Source organism: Daldinia decipiens (assembly GCF_022478715.1).
Source record: "Daldinia decipiens strain CBS 113046 unplaced genomic scaffold F4813scaffold_6, whole genome shotgun sequence".
NCBI classification, from domain to species: domain Eukaryota; kingdom Fungi; phylum Ascomycota; class Sordariomycetes; order Xylariales; family Hypoxylaceae; genus Daldinia; species Daldinia decipiens.
Genome location: NW_026054549.1, coordinates 745,635 through 758,573, shown reverse-complemented (window position 1 = coordinate 758,573; position 12,939 = coordinate 745,635). Strand labels below are relative to the sequence as shown.

Below are 12,939 nucleotides of genomic sequence, written 5' to 3'. Positions count from 1 at the left end.
AGCCGTAGCCTTGCCCGAATGGCAGGGCAGATGTGCCACTCAGCCCCTTTTCTGTGACACCAGAATATGAAAAAGTGAGAGTCCAAGGCTGACCGCACCTCTTAAGCTCTAGTTTATCTAGCTTTATGTATCATGACTCTTAACTCATCAAGGCCAAGCCACAGAATCATGCTAATACTTTTATAGTTTATAGGAGGTTATTATGTAGTTATCTCGCAGCTTAGTAGCAGTTGAAAAAAGGAGGAGTTTCAATTACCACGAACAGTAAGTAGCCATATACACTGTTCAATTCTACCACTTTAAACTTATAGGCACCATCTAATTTTACGTCAAAGAGAAAAGTGTTACCCCATAATAAATACCCATGACATAACCCTAGATGGCGAAATTAACTTGACTAAGCTCGCCCGTCGTACCCCGAATAGCCTCCCGATCCTCCTCGTCAAACTCAATACCAAAATACTTCTTCATAGCATCAAGCCTCCGCTCCTCCGTCTCAAACCTCGCTATCTGCACTGTCTGCCCCTCGCGGCGCCACTTCAGCGTATCCTGGAACAATATCAGCGCGCCGTCGATCCTACCATCAGCCACTGCCTTGTCGCTCATAAACGCAGACTCGTGCGCCTCGTCCTCCGCGTCGGTAGTAAACCGCGACAGCACGACTTTCTGCGTAAACCACGAGCTGGGGCTCTTCCACGGGCTCAGGTTCATCCCGCGGATGTCCTCAAGCAGGAACTCGATGTCTACGAAGCAGTACATGGGTACCCACTCGGCGTCGCTGCTGATCTGGTGTTGGTAGATCCACACCTTCTGCCCTTGGTCGACTTGCTGCGGGATAGATTCGTGGACAAACCGCATAAGCGCCTCCGTGCCCTCGATATGCGGCCGCGGCTCGTTGGGGCGCAGACGGGCCGGGGCGGTGGGGCCGTTGGCGCCGAAGCCGACGTCCACCATGAACCGGTCCTTGCCGATAATGACAATATTCACGCAGTGTGAGAAACCGCCATATTTACCGGCTTCCTTGCTATAGACCCGGGCACCCGCCATGTACACCTGGAATCCAAGACTCAAGAGTACGGTGTGGAACAAAGAGTTGGCCTCCATGCAGTACCCACCGCGACGGCTAGGCGGCGGCACGATTTTATTGAATAAATGCTGCGGCCGAACATTGATGGTTCTATGCCACGAATAGTGCAGCGTCAAGTTCTCGAACGGGATCCGTACTATGTTATGCTTATTTAGGAGGGATAAGTAGCTCAGCTTAACATCGTCTGGGACTGCCGCTACCGAGTGCAAGCGGTTTTGCTCAGGTAGCGCAATTCGGTTGAAATATTGTTCGAGCTGGTCATGACTGTATCTCGGACGGTCTCCCATATTGTTATCTAGAGATGGAGAGGAGTGGTGATGCTGAGGTTTACTTAGCGTAGCGGATTTATGCAATGGAATTGTATCCTTGTTTTTCGCTCCCTGGCTCGTATAAGCTGCACGTGACCCTACTGCTTGCAGATATACGTGTATAGATACCCGAATAAAGCACTAGGTTGCATTGTCTTTTCTTATATTGCTCGTTGATTATATAACTCTCGCTCCCTCGCTAACAACAATGGCTGAAGAGTCTTGATTACATTTGTAAGTCTCGCGGTTGAGTGGCTCTGGTCCCAACTGTAACTCGCGCTGTCGCCATCAGCCTAGACTGATTAATCTTGGCAACAATACAGTTCAACCTTTGGCCCATCTCGTATAGAATCCCAGATATTGATATCTGTCATGTGCTCCAAACTCCAAGCTATGCAGGTTTAGCTATAATCGAATGAAAAACGGACCAACGGTTAATATTCATCATCAGCCGTGGCCGCCTTCGACGACTTCCCTCTTATTCCTACACACTGGGCAGCCGCCCTCGATACGATCTCTTAATAACCGCGCATGCGTAACTTTACTGCCCACAAACCGACCTCCTCTCGTTCGATCCTCGCCGCCGTTCCCAATCACGCTGGCATCTACGTCCTGACCTGGATGTAGGTACTCTAGGAGATGTGTAATATGATATATATGGCCGCATGCAAATCCTACGAGTGTCTCGACCTCCCACTCTGTAAACGGCTCGAGACATCTTGCGCAATGGCCTGGCTTCAATTCCCGGTGATCGTGTCCCTGCTGCTGCTGTTGCTTTTTGCTCGTAGAATTGTTGTCCATCAACGTGTTAATATCCGCCATCTCGCTGGGTGTTCCAGTCCTAGTCCCATCTGTACGCGGTGTCGCGGTCGGGGATGATCGTTTTCCCGTTGCTGGTGGGACAGATACGTCTTTGACTTCAACATCGACGTGATCTTCTGCATGAGCCAGCACTTCAAATTTGATACCCTTTCTTTGTCCGCTACGGAGTTGGTTCTGAGCGGCAGCTACTTCGGATCTGAGGACACGCGCCACACCAGACGAGATACTGTATTGGATTTCATGTTCCTTCATGATATGCTTCAAGCCCTCTCGAAGACCGGGGATCTCAAGTCCCTCGGGAATGCGTCGGACTAGGGTAATCGGATCAATAGCCGTACCAACTTCCTCGAGTAGCGCACGGATGAAGCGTGGTTTATCCATACTGTAGTCGAGGAGATCCTCCCATAGGTCTGGGTCGTCTTGTTCTTTTGCAAAACTAATGGCCTGGGATACATCGCCCAAACGATCAATGATGAGATACAGTGCCCTTTTCATCTCCCCAGTTTTAGAGTATAGGTAGACGAGTTCGGGTATAAAATTGGCCTGTTCGCATTCCTCGACCGCCTTCTCGAACTTGTACGAAGTAGAGACTTTTAAGAAATCCATTAAAAGCTCACGGTCGAACGTCACGAAAATATGGACGGCTAAATCGGCGAAATCGTCTACTAGAGACACGCTTTCGTCGACGGGCCGCTCTCGATATTCCTGCCACAGACCGCGGAAGTAGAAATAGAGGTAAAGATTTAAATCTTTCTGCTCTAGTTGCTCGACCACAACATCCGGTTTGATGAGGCCTCGAGCTGCCTCATCAACAAGTAGCGCGATAGCTTCCGATGTAGCGTCTTCAAGTTCCGAAACACTCATTCGACCTAATTCTGCTTCTGGTACTCTAAGCGCGATGAAGCTAGGGACGTCGTCAATGACAGCCTCCGCAAGATGGTTATCTCTTATTAGACGCATGGCAGAATCCGCATCTTGAAGTTTGATATATCCTTTTAGAGCTTCTCGGTATCGTCCGTTTACCTCGTAAAGTCTGGCTAAGCTTTCGGTTACAATTCTCCAGTCACGCCCTTTCTCTCCGTCTTCGATGCTGTCTTCTCTCACATCACGGAAATTGAGCTGATTTTCTAGAGCAATAGTGACCTCGCTGACATCAAAGAGCTCGGTCCCCCATCGATCGAGTAATTCCTTAAACCGGGGTTTGTCAGTTTGAATGTAATGGCCCAACATGACCTCGTATACTGTTCCCGGAATGGGTGGACGCATTGGTTCCGACGGCACATAATCGACGATCTCGTCAAATTTATTTGCGCCGGCGAAAATATATATCCAATTCTCCCACTGGTGAGGAGTATTGATTACTCTTGCTGCAACTCGAGCAGCACCGGCCCAATCCCTATTTTCTACCAACTCCTGAATCCAAAGTTCGCCAATTCGTCGTTTCTCTTTTTCTGCTGACGTGTTCATAAATCTAATATGGTCGTCAATTAGAGACGATGTTTCTTCGTAAAAGTCGTCTGTAGTTGATGGCCTTCGTTCGGGACTCAATGGGATAAGCTCCGAAAGTCTTTCAGTCGAAGCATTCGTAATCTCCGGATGATCGTTCAATAACTCCCACGAATCTTGATACTTTTTGTGTTCTAACAGCCACTCCAGGTGATCACCAAGATCTCTCTTAGTTCCAAGACAACAGTCATAAGGGCTATGAATGAATATCTTGGCTCCGGGTTTGATTAGGTTAGGATGTACCGTCCGTGACATTGGTCTCAGACTGGTTCGAAGACTTCCCCCGGTATTGGTGGCTCTAGGACTCGACGCGGCATCGTTGCTTTCTTTACTTCTAACACTTGCACCGGAACTAAATAGAGACTTCGGATTGATAGCAGCATTCCACATATCAGTGCCAAAACCAGCCAAGGCCTCCAGGGCTCCTCGAGAAGCCACGACAGAAGCGGCTCTACTCGCAGGCAATACCCCCAAATGATAATCATTAGAAGAAAGCCGTTCGAACCGACTGATAGAGAGGGTATCCTTGTCAATTTCGACTTGAGATGTGAGATCGATCAACCTTAACTCGGGAGGCTGGGCATTGTGGCGGCGTCTTATCCCACCAGATGGTTCGCCTTTATTTGTTGATTTACCAGGTTCTTCTTCCTCGTCCTCCGGTTTACAGTATGCAAGGACTAAAAGTAAAGATTGGGTATACAAAGAAATACCGGATATAATGCAGTCCATACGAAGTCTAGGAACGTTAGTAAAAATCGCGAAAACTCGAATAAGCATACGTACTTCTTCACGATCTCAGCCCTCCCAATAGACCTTTCACCCGCATCCTTTCCTACGCCAACGCCGCCCGGATGGACATGGATAATCCATATTGTACCTCCCCATCCAACCAACAGCCGTTCGATGCTCTTATCATGCCTTTGCGCCTGCTGACTTAACTTGATGGCAGCTGGCGATAAAGCACCTGACGCATTGCTTGCCTTCTCTACCTCGTCGCTTGCGATGGCCTGGTCGTCAATCCATTCTGCCCTACCCTTCCACACACCAGCCATTTCTTCCCATTCGTCCGTCTGCGGCCTATCGACATGTCCTACTCGCTTCCAGGCATCTTCTATGTCTGCGCTGTCCAGGTGCAACTTCGTTCGCATGATCTTGATGCCATGCTCGTTTAGCCAGGCAACGTATCTTCCCGACAAGGACCATTTAATCGTGCTGATGGTTCCCTCTCCCGAATGAAGCACCGAGTCCTTTCCAGTATTTGCACCTATCCCAATACTACCGAGCCAGCCAGATGCGGCGGCGGCAGCGCTTCCCGTAGTCGACGATGTACTTCGCCCTTGAGGTGCTCCGACTGTGAGAACCAGGTTGCCAGCAAGACCACCAGACAAGTATGTTCTATCATTTCTAAAATCCGGTGACAAGGCTACGGCTTGAACTGGTCGCGCAAAATTCCTCAGTTGCACATCTCGAAGCTCGATAAGGGGTTGGACACGGACATTTCCATCCATGGAAGAGGACGCGATGAAGATATTGTTCGAAGGGATGTTGGGAACTTGTGGTAACTCGCGCGATTTCCGCTGGCTACCTGGCGGAGAGTCTGAATTCTTAGAGGAGGGTCGGTTAATGGTTTGCGACACGACCCTATTAACAGCCTCAGGCTTAAGGACCGCGGGGATAGAGGGAGGCGGGTATGGGGATATCGAAATGCTCGTAACGGAGGCGGTATGAGCTTGGTAGACAAGTAAAGATTGGAAGTCTGGTAGTTGGATAACGTGCTGTTTATGCGCTTTAGTATTAACTGCCTCGTAGAAAGACCACTGCTATAGAATCTGCTTACGATATTTCCATTGTGCGTTCCGACTATCATCTTGTCTCCTGCGACAAGAAATGTACTAGTAGCATCGCCATTCTTATAGACGGCGCCCATATGCTGTGTCAAGCGGGCATATTTTAATTCCGGCTCTTCGTCCTCTTCGTCATCTTCATCGTCGTCATCATCGTCGTCGTCCTCTTCATCTTCCATTTCGCCATCTTCATTGGAGTCAGCTTCAGCATCATCTTCGGCGTCATCTTCGACGTTAGTTTCGCCGGTAACCTTTGTATCCTTTATATCTACTGTTGCACCTCCACTCTTTTCTGAAAGATGCGACTCTAGGTTATCGGGTGCATTTTCATGTCCCCGCTCGTCAAGGCTGTTCTCAAGTATAGCGCCGTCGCGATTGTCGATGTTGTCGATGTTGTCGATGTTGTTGACATCGTTGGCATCATTGTCGCCCAAGCTGGGCTGTGCTTCTGTCATGACAGGCGATCAATCCAAGACACTGACATTAGGGGCTAAGTGGGCAAATAGATGATATCAGACAAACTAAGACAAGTTACAGATATAACTACAAGCTTTAGAACTTAAAGGTTACGCGTGAACCTATCCAAAGCTGTAGATTTGCGATTTCTTGACCGTAACTACCTGGATATGGATTTGAGGTGGGTATAGGTATAGGTAAAAGCTATGGAAGTAAGCTAGAGTCGACGATAACCGATAGATTGGTTTATGTAGGTACTTTGTCCTAGGTACCTTACGTAGCAAGCAGTCATTGGGGGAAATGTATTAGGTAAGATGAAGCTACCTAGGAAAGCTACGTCAGCTGGCAGCTGGGGGCCCTGGGGGCAAGCTCAACAAGCTCCAAGATCAAATTGTACGAAATAGAAATGCAGCCTTCGCGTCGGTACCCGCAATACCTAAAAAGATCCGCTAAAACTTCTTAGCCAATCACTATTGTTCCCTCAACCCCTCCAAAAATTCAGCCCCAAATCTCCAATTACACTGACTGCAAGTACCTAACCTAGCCTCGTCGCGTGTACTTCCCTTTCGTAGCGCGCTTCTCGGATTCTTATGAATTAATCCTAATCCCAGAGAAAGCACCTCTCATAAAACTCATACAACTTATAAAATTTTAGTCGACAGGGAATAGGCTCGAATTCACCCAATCACCTCCCCTGCTTGGCTTCTCAACAAGGAAGACCAAGACACTCTAATTTGTCTTCAATGGATTTAACACGCTTAATATGGCTTCGGTGACATCGCTCGGGCTACATGAGCCTACAGCACTTCAATATGCCATACAAGAGCAACTCTTGCCGGAAAATCCATCTCCTTCCTCATACGATTGGAGCATCACTGTGAACCATAACGGCAACGATGAAGGAGAGGACGAGCTTTTAGTTACTAAAGATGCCGTCGTATGGTCGAGGGGTTGCATTTTTCGGAAGTGTTTTGGCTTCAAATTGGAAAATGAGCCTATTATCCAGGCTCTTTTAACATATTTCCCAAATTCGGAACTCACAGAAGACACTCAAGATGAGAAGCCAGGGGAGAAGCGGGTTCGTTTTCAGTCCGACACCAACACCAATAAAAATGAACGAGCATTGTCCAAAGCTTTGGTCGTCTTCCTTAAGACCCAAGCTCACGTCTATTTCCTCGATGGTACTAGTCATGTAGTACATATGCCTTTTGAAGTCGAATCCGCCTGCGCAGCTCCTCAGGGCGTTATAATCCAACGGAGGCAACGAACTGATACTAACCTAGCTGCGAGTCTTAAATTTCCCCGAGTTCCACATAATTCATTTATCTCAAATCAACTCTCCCCGGCGTCTATAAGATCCTCTCAGCTGAGTACCTTCACCACCGAGACTCTTGGCAAGCCCAAGGCACTTCCTCTCAGGTTGAACGCCAACCTTGACAACCTATGGGACATCCCAGAAGCGAGAACCGATTCCCAGTGGCCACGCCTAGTTGCCCTCACCGACCCCATGCTAGAACTTGGGTTAGTTGTTACGCAGACAGATAAATCTACTAAGCCCAAGAACCGTCCAGGCTCTGAAAAGTCACCCAATTTTCTTGATAGGGCAGAGGAGATAGTTCACATTGAAGAGGTATCACATCACCAAACCTATAAGAAAGGCAAAGGGAAATTGGTCCTTGCAGTGACGGTTAACAAAGAGACTTGCATGTACACCGTTTGGAAGCTCACATATATCTCCAATGAAGACCCCTTCATAAACGGGCGAAAACCCACAAAAACGAAGGCGGACAGGCGACGCAGCTCGATGCAACCAGGTTTACCTAGCGGCGCCACGACACCGCTGCACCCAACCTTTAGAGAGAGTTTTGGTGCTCCCTTACCTGGAAAACGGTCGCGTAAGAGTGAGAGAATCGAGAGAAATGATAAGAATCTACAGAACCTTGAATCATCACTGGGTATAGAAAAGGAATCTGGCGTGACCCGTCGCACTTCTCGCCGTGTGAGCTCTATGCTTGCCAGAGCTGATCTCTCTGCTTCGCAGGATAGAACAGCATTTTCCGACCAGGCCCAAGCTTCTAACCATCCCAATACGAGAAGGGATACTTCGCATGGTAGTCATCGAGGTCGAGCTAGCGGCGTATTTGCTGGTCCGAGTTTCACCGGGACTACCAACCACGGGGTGAATATCCTCCTAGAGGCACCAGTTGATAGTTTACTAGAGGAGCTACGCGCAGGTGGAGATTTCGAGGGCTTCCATAGCATGGGTATAGATGATCATGAATTTGATGGTCTTACTCAGGAGATACTGTTTACAAAGATACACAGCATTCCCATCGACAATAGCAATGTCCGGTACTCGCTCTCCAAACAACCGGCCAGAACACAATGTAAAGTATTCTGTCTTGTTGGTCCAGGATCCATAGATGATGACCACAATCGCCAGCAAGTCTTAGTCGGGATTCAAGACCCGATGGAGAAACGCTTACAACTTCTAACACTTCACCTACAATCAAGCAGCTCTAATTCGGTGTCCCCCCCCGGACCCGATAAAACGGTCGTAACTTTCGGACAACTTAGGAAGGCTCAAAATGTCATAGACTCGTGCAAAATCGTCGACGGCAAGCTTTCAATGATCCTCGTATTATCACAATCTACTGAAGGTCAGCGTGAGCTTAGTATTCAAGCGCCATGGACGCAGATGACGTCCGTGAACCTCCCGTCGAAGCTATCACTTGCAAATTTACGCAGTCTTGATTACCACGGTAGTCTTGTCAACCGGGATGTTGGCATTAGTAGAGCTGTAACTCCCGCGATCGGAGAGATTGCCAGTCTACGACACCCTAAACTACGTGGTGTCGTAGACCTTCTAGACGAAGATACCCAACAGTATCACCAAATACGTATTCAACTCCAACCCACATCTCCGCGAGTTTCGAAAGTCTTGAAGGCCCTGCGAACAGCTCTTCCAACCTCTTTCGGTGAACGATTAGTTTCCAACTGGTGGGAGATTATTGCATGGCTTCGGCAACAAGACACCGAGGTTACCGATATTGAATGGTCGGCTGTTGTTATTCAAATCTTTTCTATATTTCTTGCGCTTGATTTCGACGAGGCTACGTTACCAGCTGATAATACACCACGGAGAAGATCTAGAGGCTACTTAAGGTCAAGTAGCGGAGCACAGATCGATCTCGGCGACTGGGACGCGATGAACGGGTACGAAACACCCGGATCGTTGACACATCCGTCCTGGATCGAGAATAAAGCATGGCAGTGGATGATGGAAGAAGACGATTCTTCCCCACCGATATTTCGACCCAGCTCCGAGCGAAATAGCACGGATTTTCTCTCTGCGCATACAAAGTATACTTTGGCGTATTTGTCCTCCAGCAACGGAGATGCTGCTTGCGGTCCAGACGGATATCTTCCAACGTCCGCTAGTCATGACTACTTAAGTAGGACACGGTATGCTCAAGATATATTTCTTGCGTTACATCTTTTGCTAGAGGAACAAAAACTTGACATTGTATCTCGCCACTTACTATCCCCAGGCTCGATTAACCTACGAGCTGTGTTACTCCAAGTTGCTCGTTGCTTGAAGTGGTTTGAATGGATAAATGCTTATGAACTCGAAATGCCCCTGGACTGGCCCGAGCAACAGCCAGGGTCTATGGGCATTTCTGTATCACTTAAACCCCCAGAGCCAGCCTACTGGAACGTTTCTGACTGGATCCGAACGAATTTATCACCGCAACCAAACCCGTCAGCGTTCGTGCCGCCGATAAGATCGACCATGGTTTACTCGGTAATCCCTCGTACGAAAATGTTTGAAGATCTCTTTAAGACCCTCTCTCTTCGAAGGAGATCACCGGCGGATTTCGTCGAAGCTATGCACCAAAGCGGTATCACCCCAACGATTTTGGAGTCATTACCAGAACACGTCCTTGTCCCCCTCCAAGATGCAATCGCTCAATGCCAACCGGCTCCTCCGTCAAAGTGGTCTAAGGGGATGCTTGATTTAGTCAATAGAGGCGACGTCGGCTCAGTGCTAACGCAGTCGAATAACCTTCACATCCGTTCAACTAGCGTTCTTGTGAGTCTTTCTGATCAGTTACCGCGATTTATTATATTGACATTTTTTAGGCACCAACTCATGTTGCTTCGTGGGATTTCAATTCTCTCTGCCAGAACGTTATGGATTTTAGTGATGCCCCATCAGATGATATCGCAGAGAGCGATAAGCAGGCAGTGATTCGTGCTATTTTCAAGGATGACCGACGCCTTGACGAAACTAAATCGATGCTAAACACAACAAAACCGCGAATCATGCGTCTAGATCCGCTACCCGAATGGACGGAAGCTTACTATCTCGAGCAGCAAAAGGATATGGTAACGAGGCTCGCAAATAATACTTTGTCCATACCAGCTGGCCGTGGTCTAATGAATTATGGACTTCGCTTCCCTCTCCTAACTCAGAAGTTCCACATCAATGGCTTTGTTCTGAATTGCACTGTTCAGCCGAATAATGTGACGGTAGGTGTAGATAAGTCGCTCTTTACAGAAGAGAGAATCGCGTGGGCTTTCTTCCATTCTGGTGTTGCTGGCGGGCTATCCATCTCTCGTCAGGCAAAGGGGATAGACACTTCATGGATTCTGTACAACAAGCCCGGCAATGATCTAAGTAACAGGCACGCCGGGTTTCTTTTGGCATTAGGTCTTAATGGGCATCTTAAAGGTGTAGCTAAATGGGTTGCTTTCAAATATCTAACGCCAAAGCATACCATGACGTCTATAGGCTTACTCTTGGGTTTAGCCGCATCTTATATTGGAACCATGGACTCCCTCATCACCCGTCTATTGTCCGTCCACGTTACGAGGATGCTCCCACGGGGGGCTGCTGAGTTGAATCTATCTCCTCTAACGCAAACAACGGGAATCATGGGGATCGGCTTGCTTTATTGCAATAGCCAACACCGGCGCATGAGCGAAATCATGATGTCCGAAATTGAACACATTGAATCGGAAGATGATGAAGAACCGTTACGTACTGAATGCTACAGGCTAGCTGCAGGTTTCGCCCTCGGTTTTATTAACTTAGGAAAAGGGACAGACTTAAAAGGTCTCCATGACATGCGCATCACCGAAAAATTGTTAACTCTAGCTTCAGCTACGAAGAAGGCCGAGAATGTGCACATTTTGGATAGATCTACTGCCGCTGCCGTCGTATCCATCGCGCTCATTTATATGAAGTCAGAAGACCATATAGTAGCTAGGAAGATTGACGTCCCTGACGCATCCTTACAGTTTGATTATATCCGCCCCGACATTCTATTACTGCGTACGGTTGCTAAACACCTTATCCTCTGGTCAGAAATCGAGCCGACACAGGATTGGGTTCGTAAGAACATTCCACGACAATACCATTCCAGATTACAGCCACCCCAATACCCCTCAGATCATCCATCCCGCGGACCGCTTAACTCGACACACTTACCATTCCTCACAATATTAGCTGGCCTTTGCTTCTCCATAGCGCTGCGGTTTGCTGGGTCGGGAAATCTGAAAGTCCGCGACCTTCTACTCTCCTACATTCGCAGATACTATAGCCAATGCCGTCATCCCAGCCCGAAAGCCAACTTCGACGAAAGAACTGTGCAGGTAACGGCACGCATGTGTCTCGACATAGTTGGGCTCTCATGTGCAACTGTTATGGCCGGCACATGCGACTTAGAAGTCCTTCGTTACTTACGCTCGCTCCATGGTCGCAACGACCCAGATACAACCTATGGTTCACACATGGCTACACATATGGCTATGGGTGCGCTATCACTTGGCTGTGGTACACAGACTTTTAACACGTCAAACTTAGCCATCGCTTCGTTGCTTGTTGCATTCTATCCCGTCTTCCCGGATTCGGTGCAAGATAACAAGAGCCATCTACAAGCGTTCCGACATCTCTGGGTATTAGCTACCGATCCCAGGTGCCTTGTCACAAAGGATGTTTCCACGAACGCGCCTGTCGGTGTTCCAATTGCCATCCGTCTGGAGAATTCGACGGAGGAAGAAGTGCGCATGACACCATGCTTGCTACCTCCGCTCAGCGATGTGCAAAGGGTCAGGACCATATCACCCGACTTCTGGAACCTCGATCTAAACTTCGAGGCGCACCCAGAATACGCCGAAGCATTCAAGTGTTCACAGGCGCTATACCTCCGTAGGCGGCCCGTTAGTGACAGTCCGTTTGCAACGACTATGCTCGCGCTCGGACACCAAGGAGGGCTTGGCGGCCCTCTATCTACAGACGCGGCGTCTCAACCTCTCGAATGGTTATTCGACACAGTGCCGGGGTTACGACAACTCACGCACGCGGAACGCGGCATCGTGCTCGACCGCGGCGTGGGTGGTCCCGACGTGAGCAATAGTGCTACCACCGCAGTTGACGCCCGCCTAGTTCTAGAGGACGTGATCTCTAGCGGGAACAGAGATGACCTACTGGGTTTAAAGGGGCTATTTGAGTGGTTCGAATGGAGAGCTAGGAGAACACAAGCTGAAGAGAGAGCGAAGGAAGACAAGGTAAAAAATAACAGTAACGAGAAGAAAGAACTCAGTTGGAACGGAGAGGGGTGGTTAAGAGAGAGTATTGCAGAGAATTTAAAGGGAGGGGTGTGGCTTGCAGGTAGGAGTTGAAGACATGGGTATGACTTATGAGTGAAGATTACTATGTATTAAAGACCTACGCCTCAGCTTGATGATGTTTATATGTAGGCCAGGAGCAACGTTATAACGATATTGCTGCCTAGCTGACAACCTAGATATAAATATGAATAATATAAATGAGAACTAATTCTCTTAGGATTAAAAAAGGGTTACTAAAGAATCAGCAACATTCGACCTATTGGGTCGTATAATTGTCCAC

General features: G+C 48.3%; 3 protein-coding genes across 3 annotated transcripts; 1 reads left to right on the top strand and 2 right to left on the bottom strand.

Annotated features, from left to right (window-relative positions):
- Positions 1-46: 46 nt before the first annotated feature.
- Positions 47-1,608, bottom strand: F4813DRAFT_296936 (cysteine proteinase). The gene has a single exon (XM_049240699.1). It carries the CDS (start codon positions 1,372-1,374, stop codon positions 376-378), a length of 999 nt encoding a protein of 332 aa, XP_049102489.1. The 5' UTR covers positions 1,375-1,608; the 3' UTR covers positions 47-375.
- F4813DRAFT_296935 (uncharacterized protein) lies at positions 1,609-6,189 on the bottom strand. Its single transcript, XM_049240698.1, has 3 exons — positions 5,561-6,189; positions 4,507-5,498; positions 1,609-4,459 (listed from the first exon to the last, which is right to left on the bottom strand). Exons 1-3 carry the CDS (start codon positions 6,020-6,022, stop codon positions 1,843-1,845), a joined length of 4,071 nt encoding a protein of 1,356 aa, XP_049102488.1. The 5' UTR covers positions 6,023-6,189; the 3' UTR covers positions 1,609-1,842.
- A 413-nt stretch (positions 6,190-6,602) lies between these two features.
- Positions 6,603-12,863, top strand: F4813DRAFT_350196 (uncharacterized protein). Its single transcript, XM_049242278.1, has 2 exons — positions 6,603-10,116; positions 10,167-12,863. Exons 1-2 carry the CDS (start codon positions 6,787-6,789, stop codon positions 12,708-12,710), a joined length of 5,874 nt encoding a protein of 1,957 aa, XP_049102487.1. The 5' UTR covers positions 6,603-6,786; the 3' UTR covers positions 12,711-12,863.
- The last annotated feature ends 76 nt before the right edge of the window (positions 12,864-12,939 follow it).

Excerpts from the sequence above, each read along its gene's own strand:
- F4813DRAFT_296936 (XM_049240699.1), bottom strand. The coding sequence starts at position 1,374 with ATGGGAGACCGTCCGAGATACAGTCATGACCAGCTCGAACAATATTTC.
- F4813DRAFT_296935 (XM_049240698.1), bottom strand. The coding sequence starts at position 6,022 with ATGACAGAAGCACAGCCCAGCTTGGGCGACAATGATGCCAACGATGTC. Across the intron at positions 5,499-5,560 it reads GAACGCACAATGGAAATATC|CACGTTATCCAACTACCAGA; the intron begins GTAAGCAGATTC and ends GCGCATAAACAG. Across the intron at positions 4,460-4,506 it reads AGGGCTGAGATCGTGAAGAA|ACTTCGTATGGACTGCATTA; the intron begins GTACGTATGCTT and ends TAACGTTCCTAG.
- F4813DRAFT_350196 (XM_049242278.1), top strand. The coding sequence starts at position 6,787 with ATGGCTTCGGTGACATCGCTCGGGCTACATGAGCCTACAGCACTTCAA. Across the intron at positions 10,117-10,166 it reads TCCGTTCAACTAGCGTTCTT|GCACCAACTCATGTTGCTTC; the intron begins GTGAGTCTTTCT and ends GACATTTTTTAG.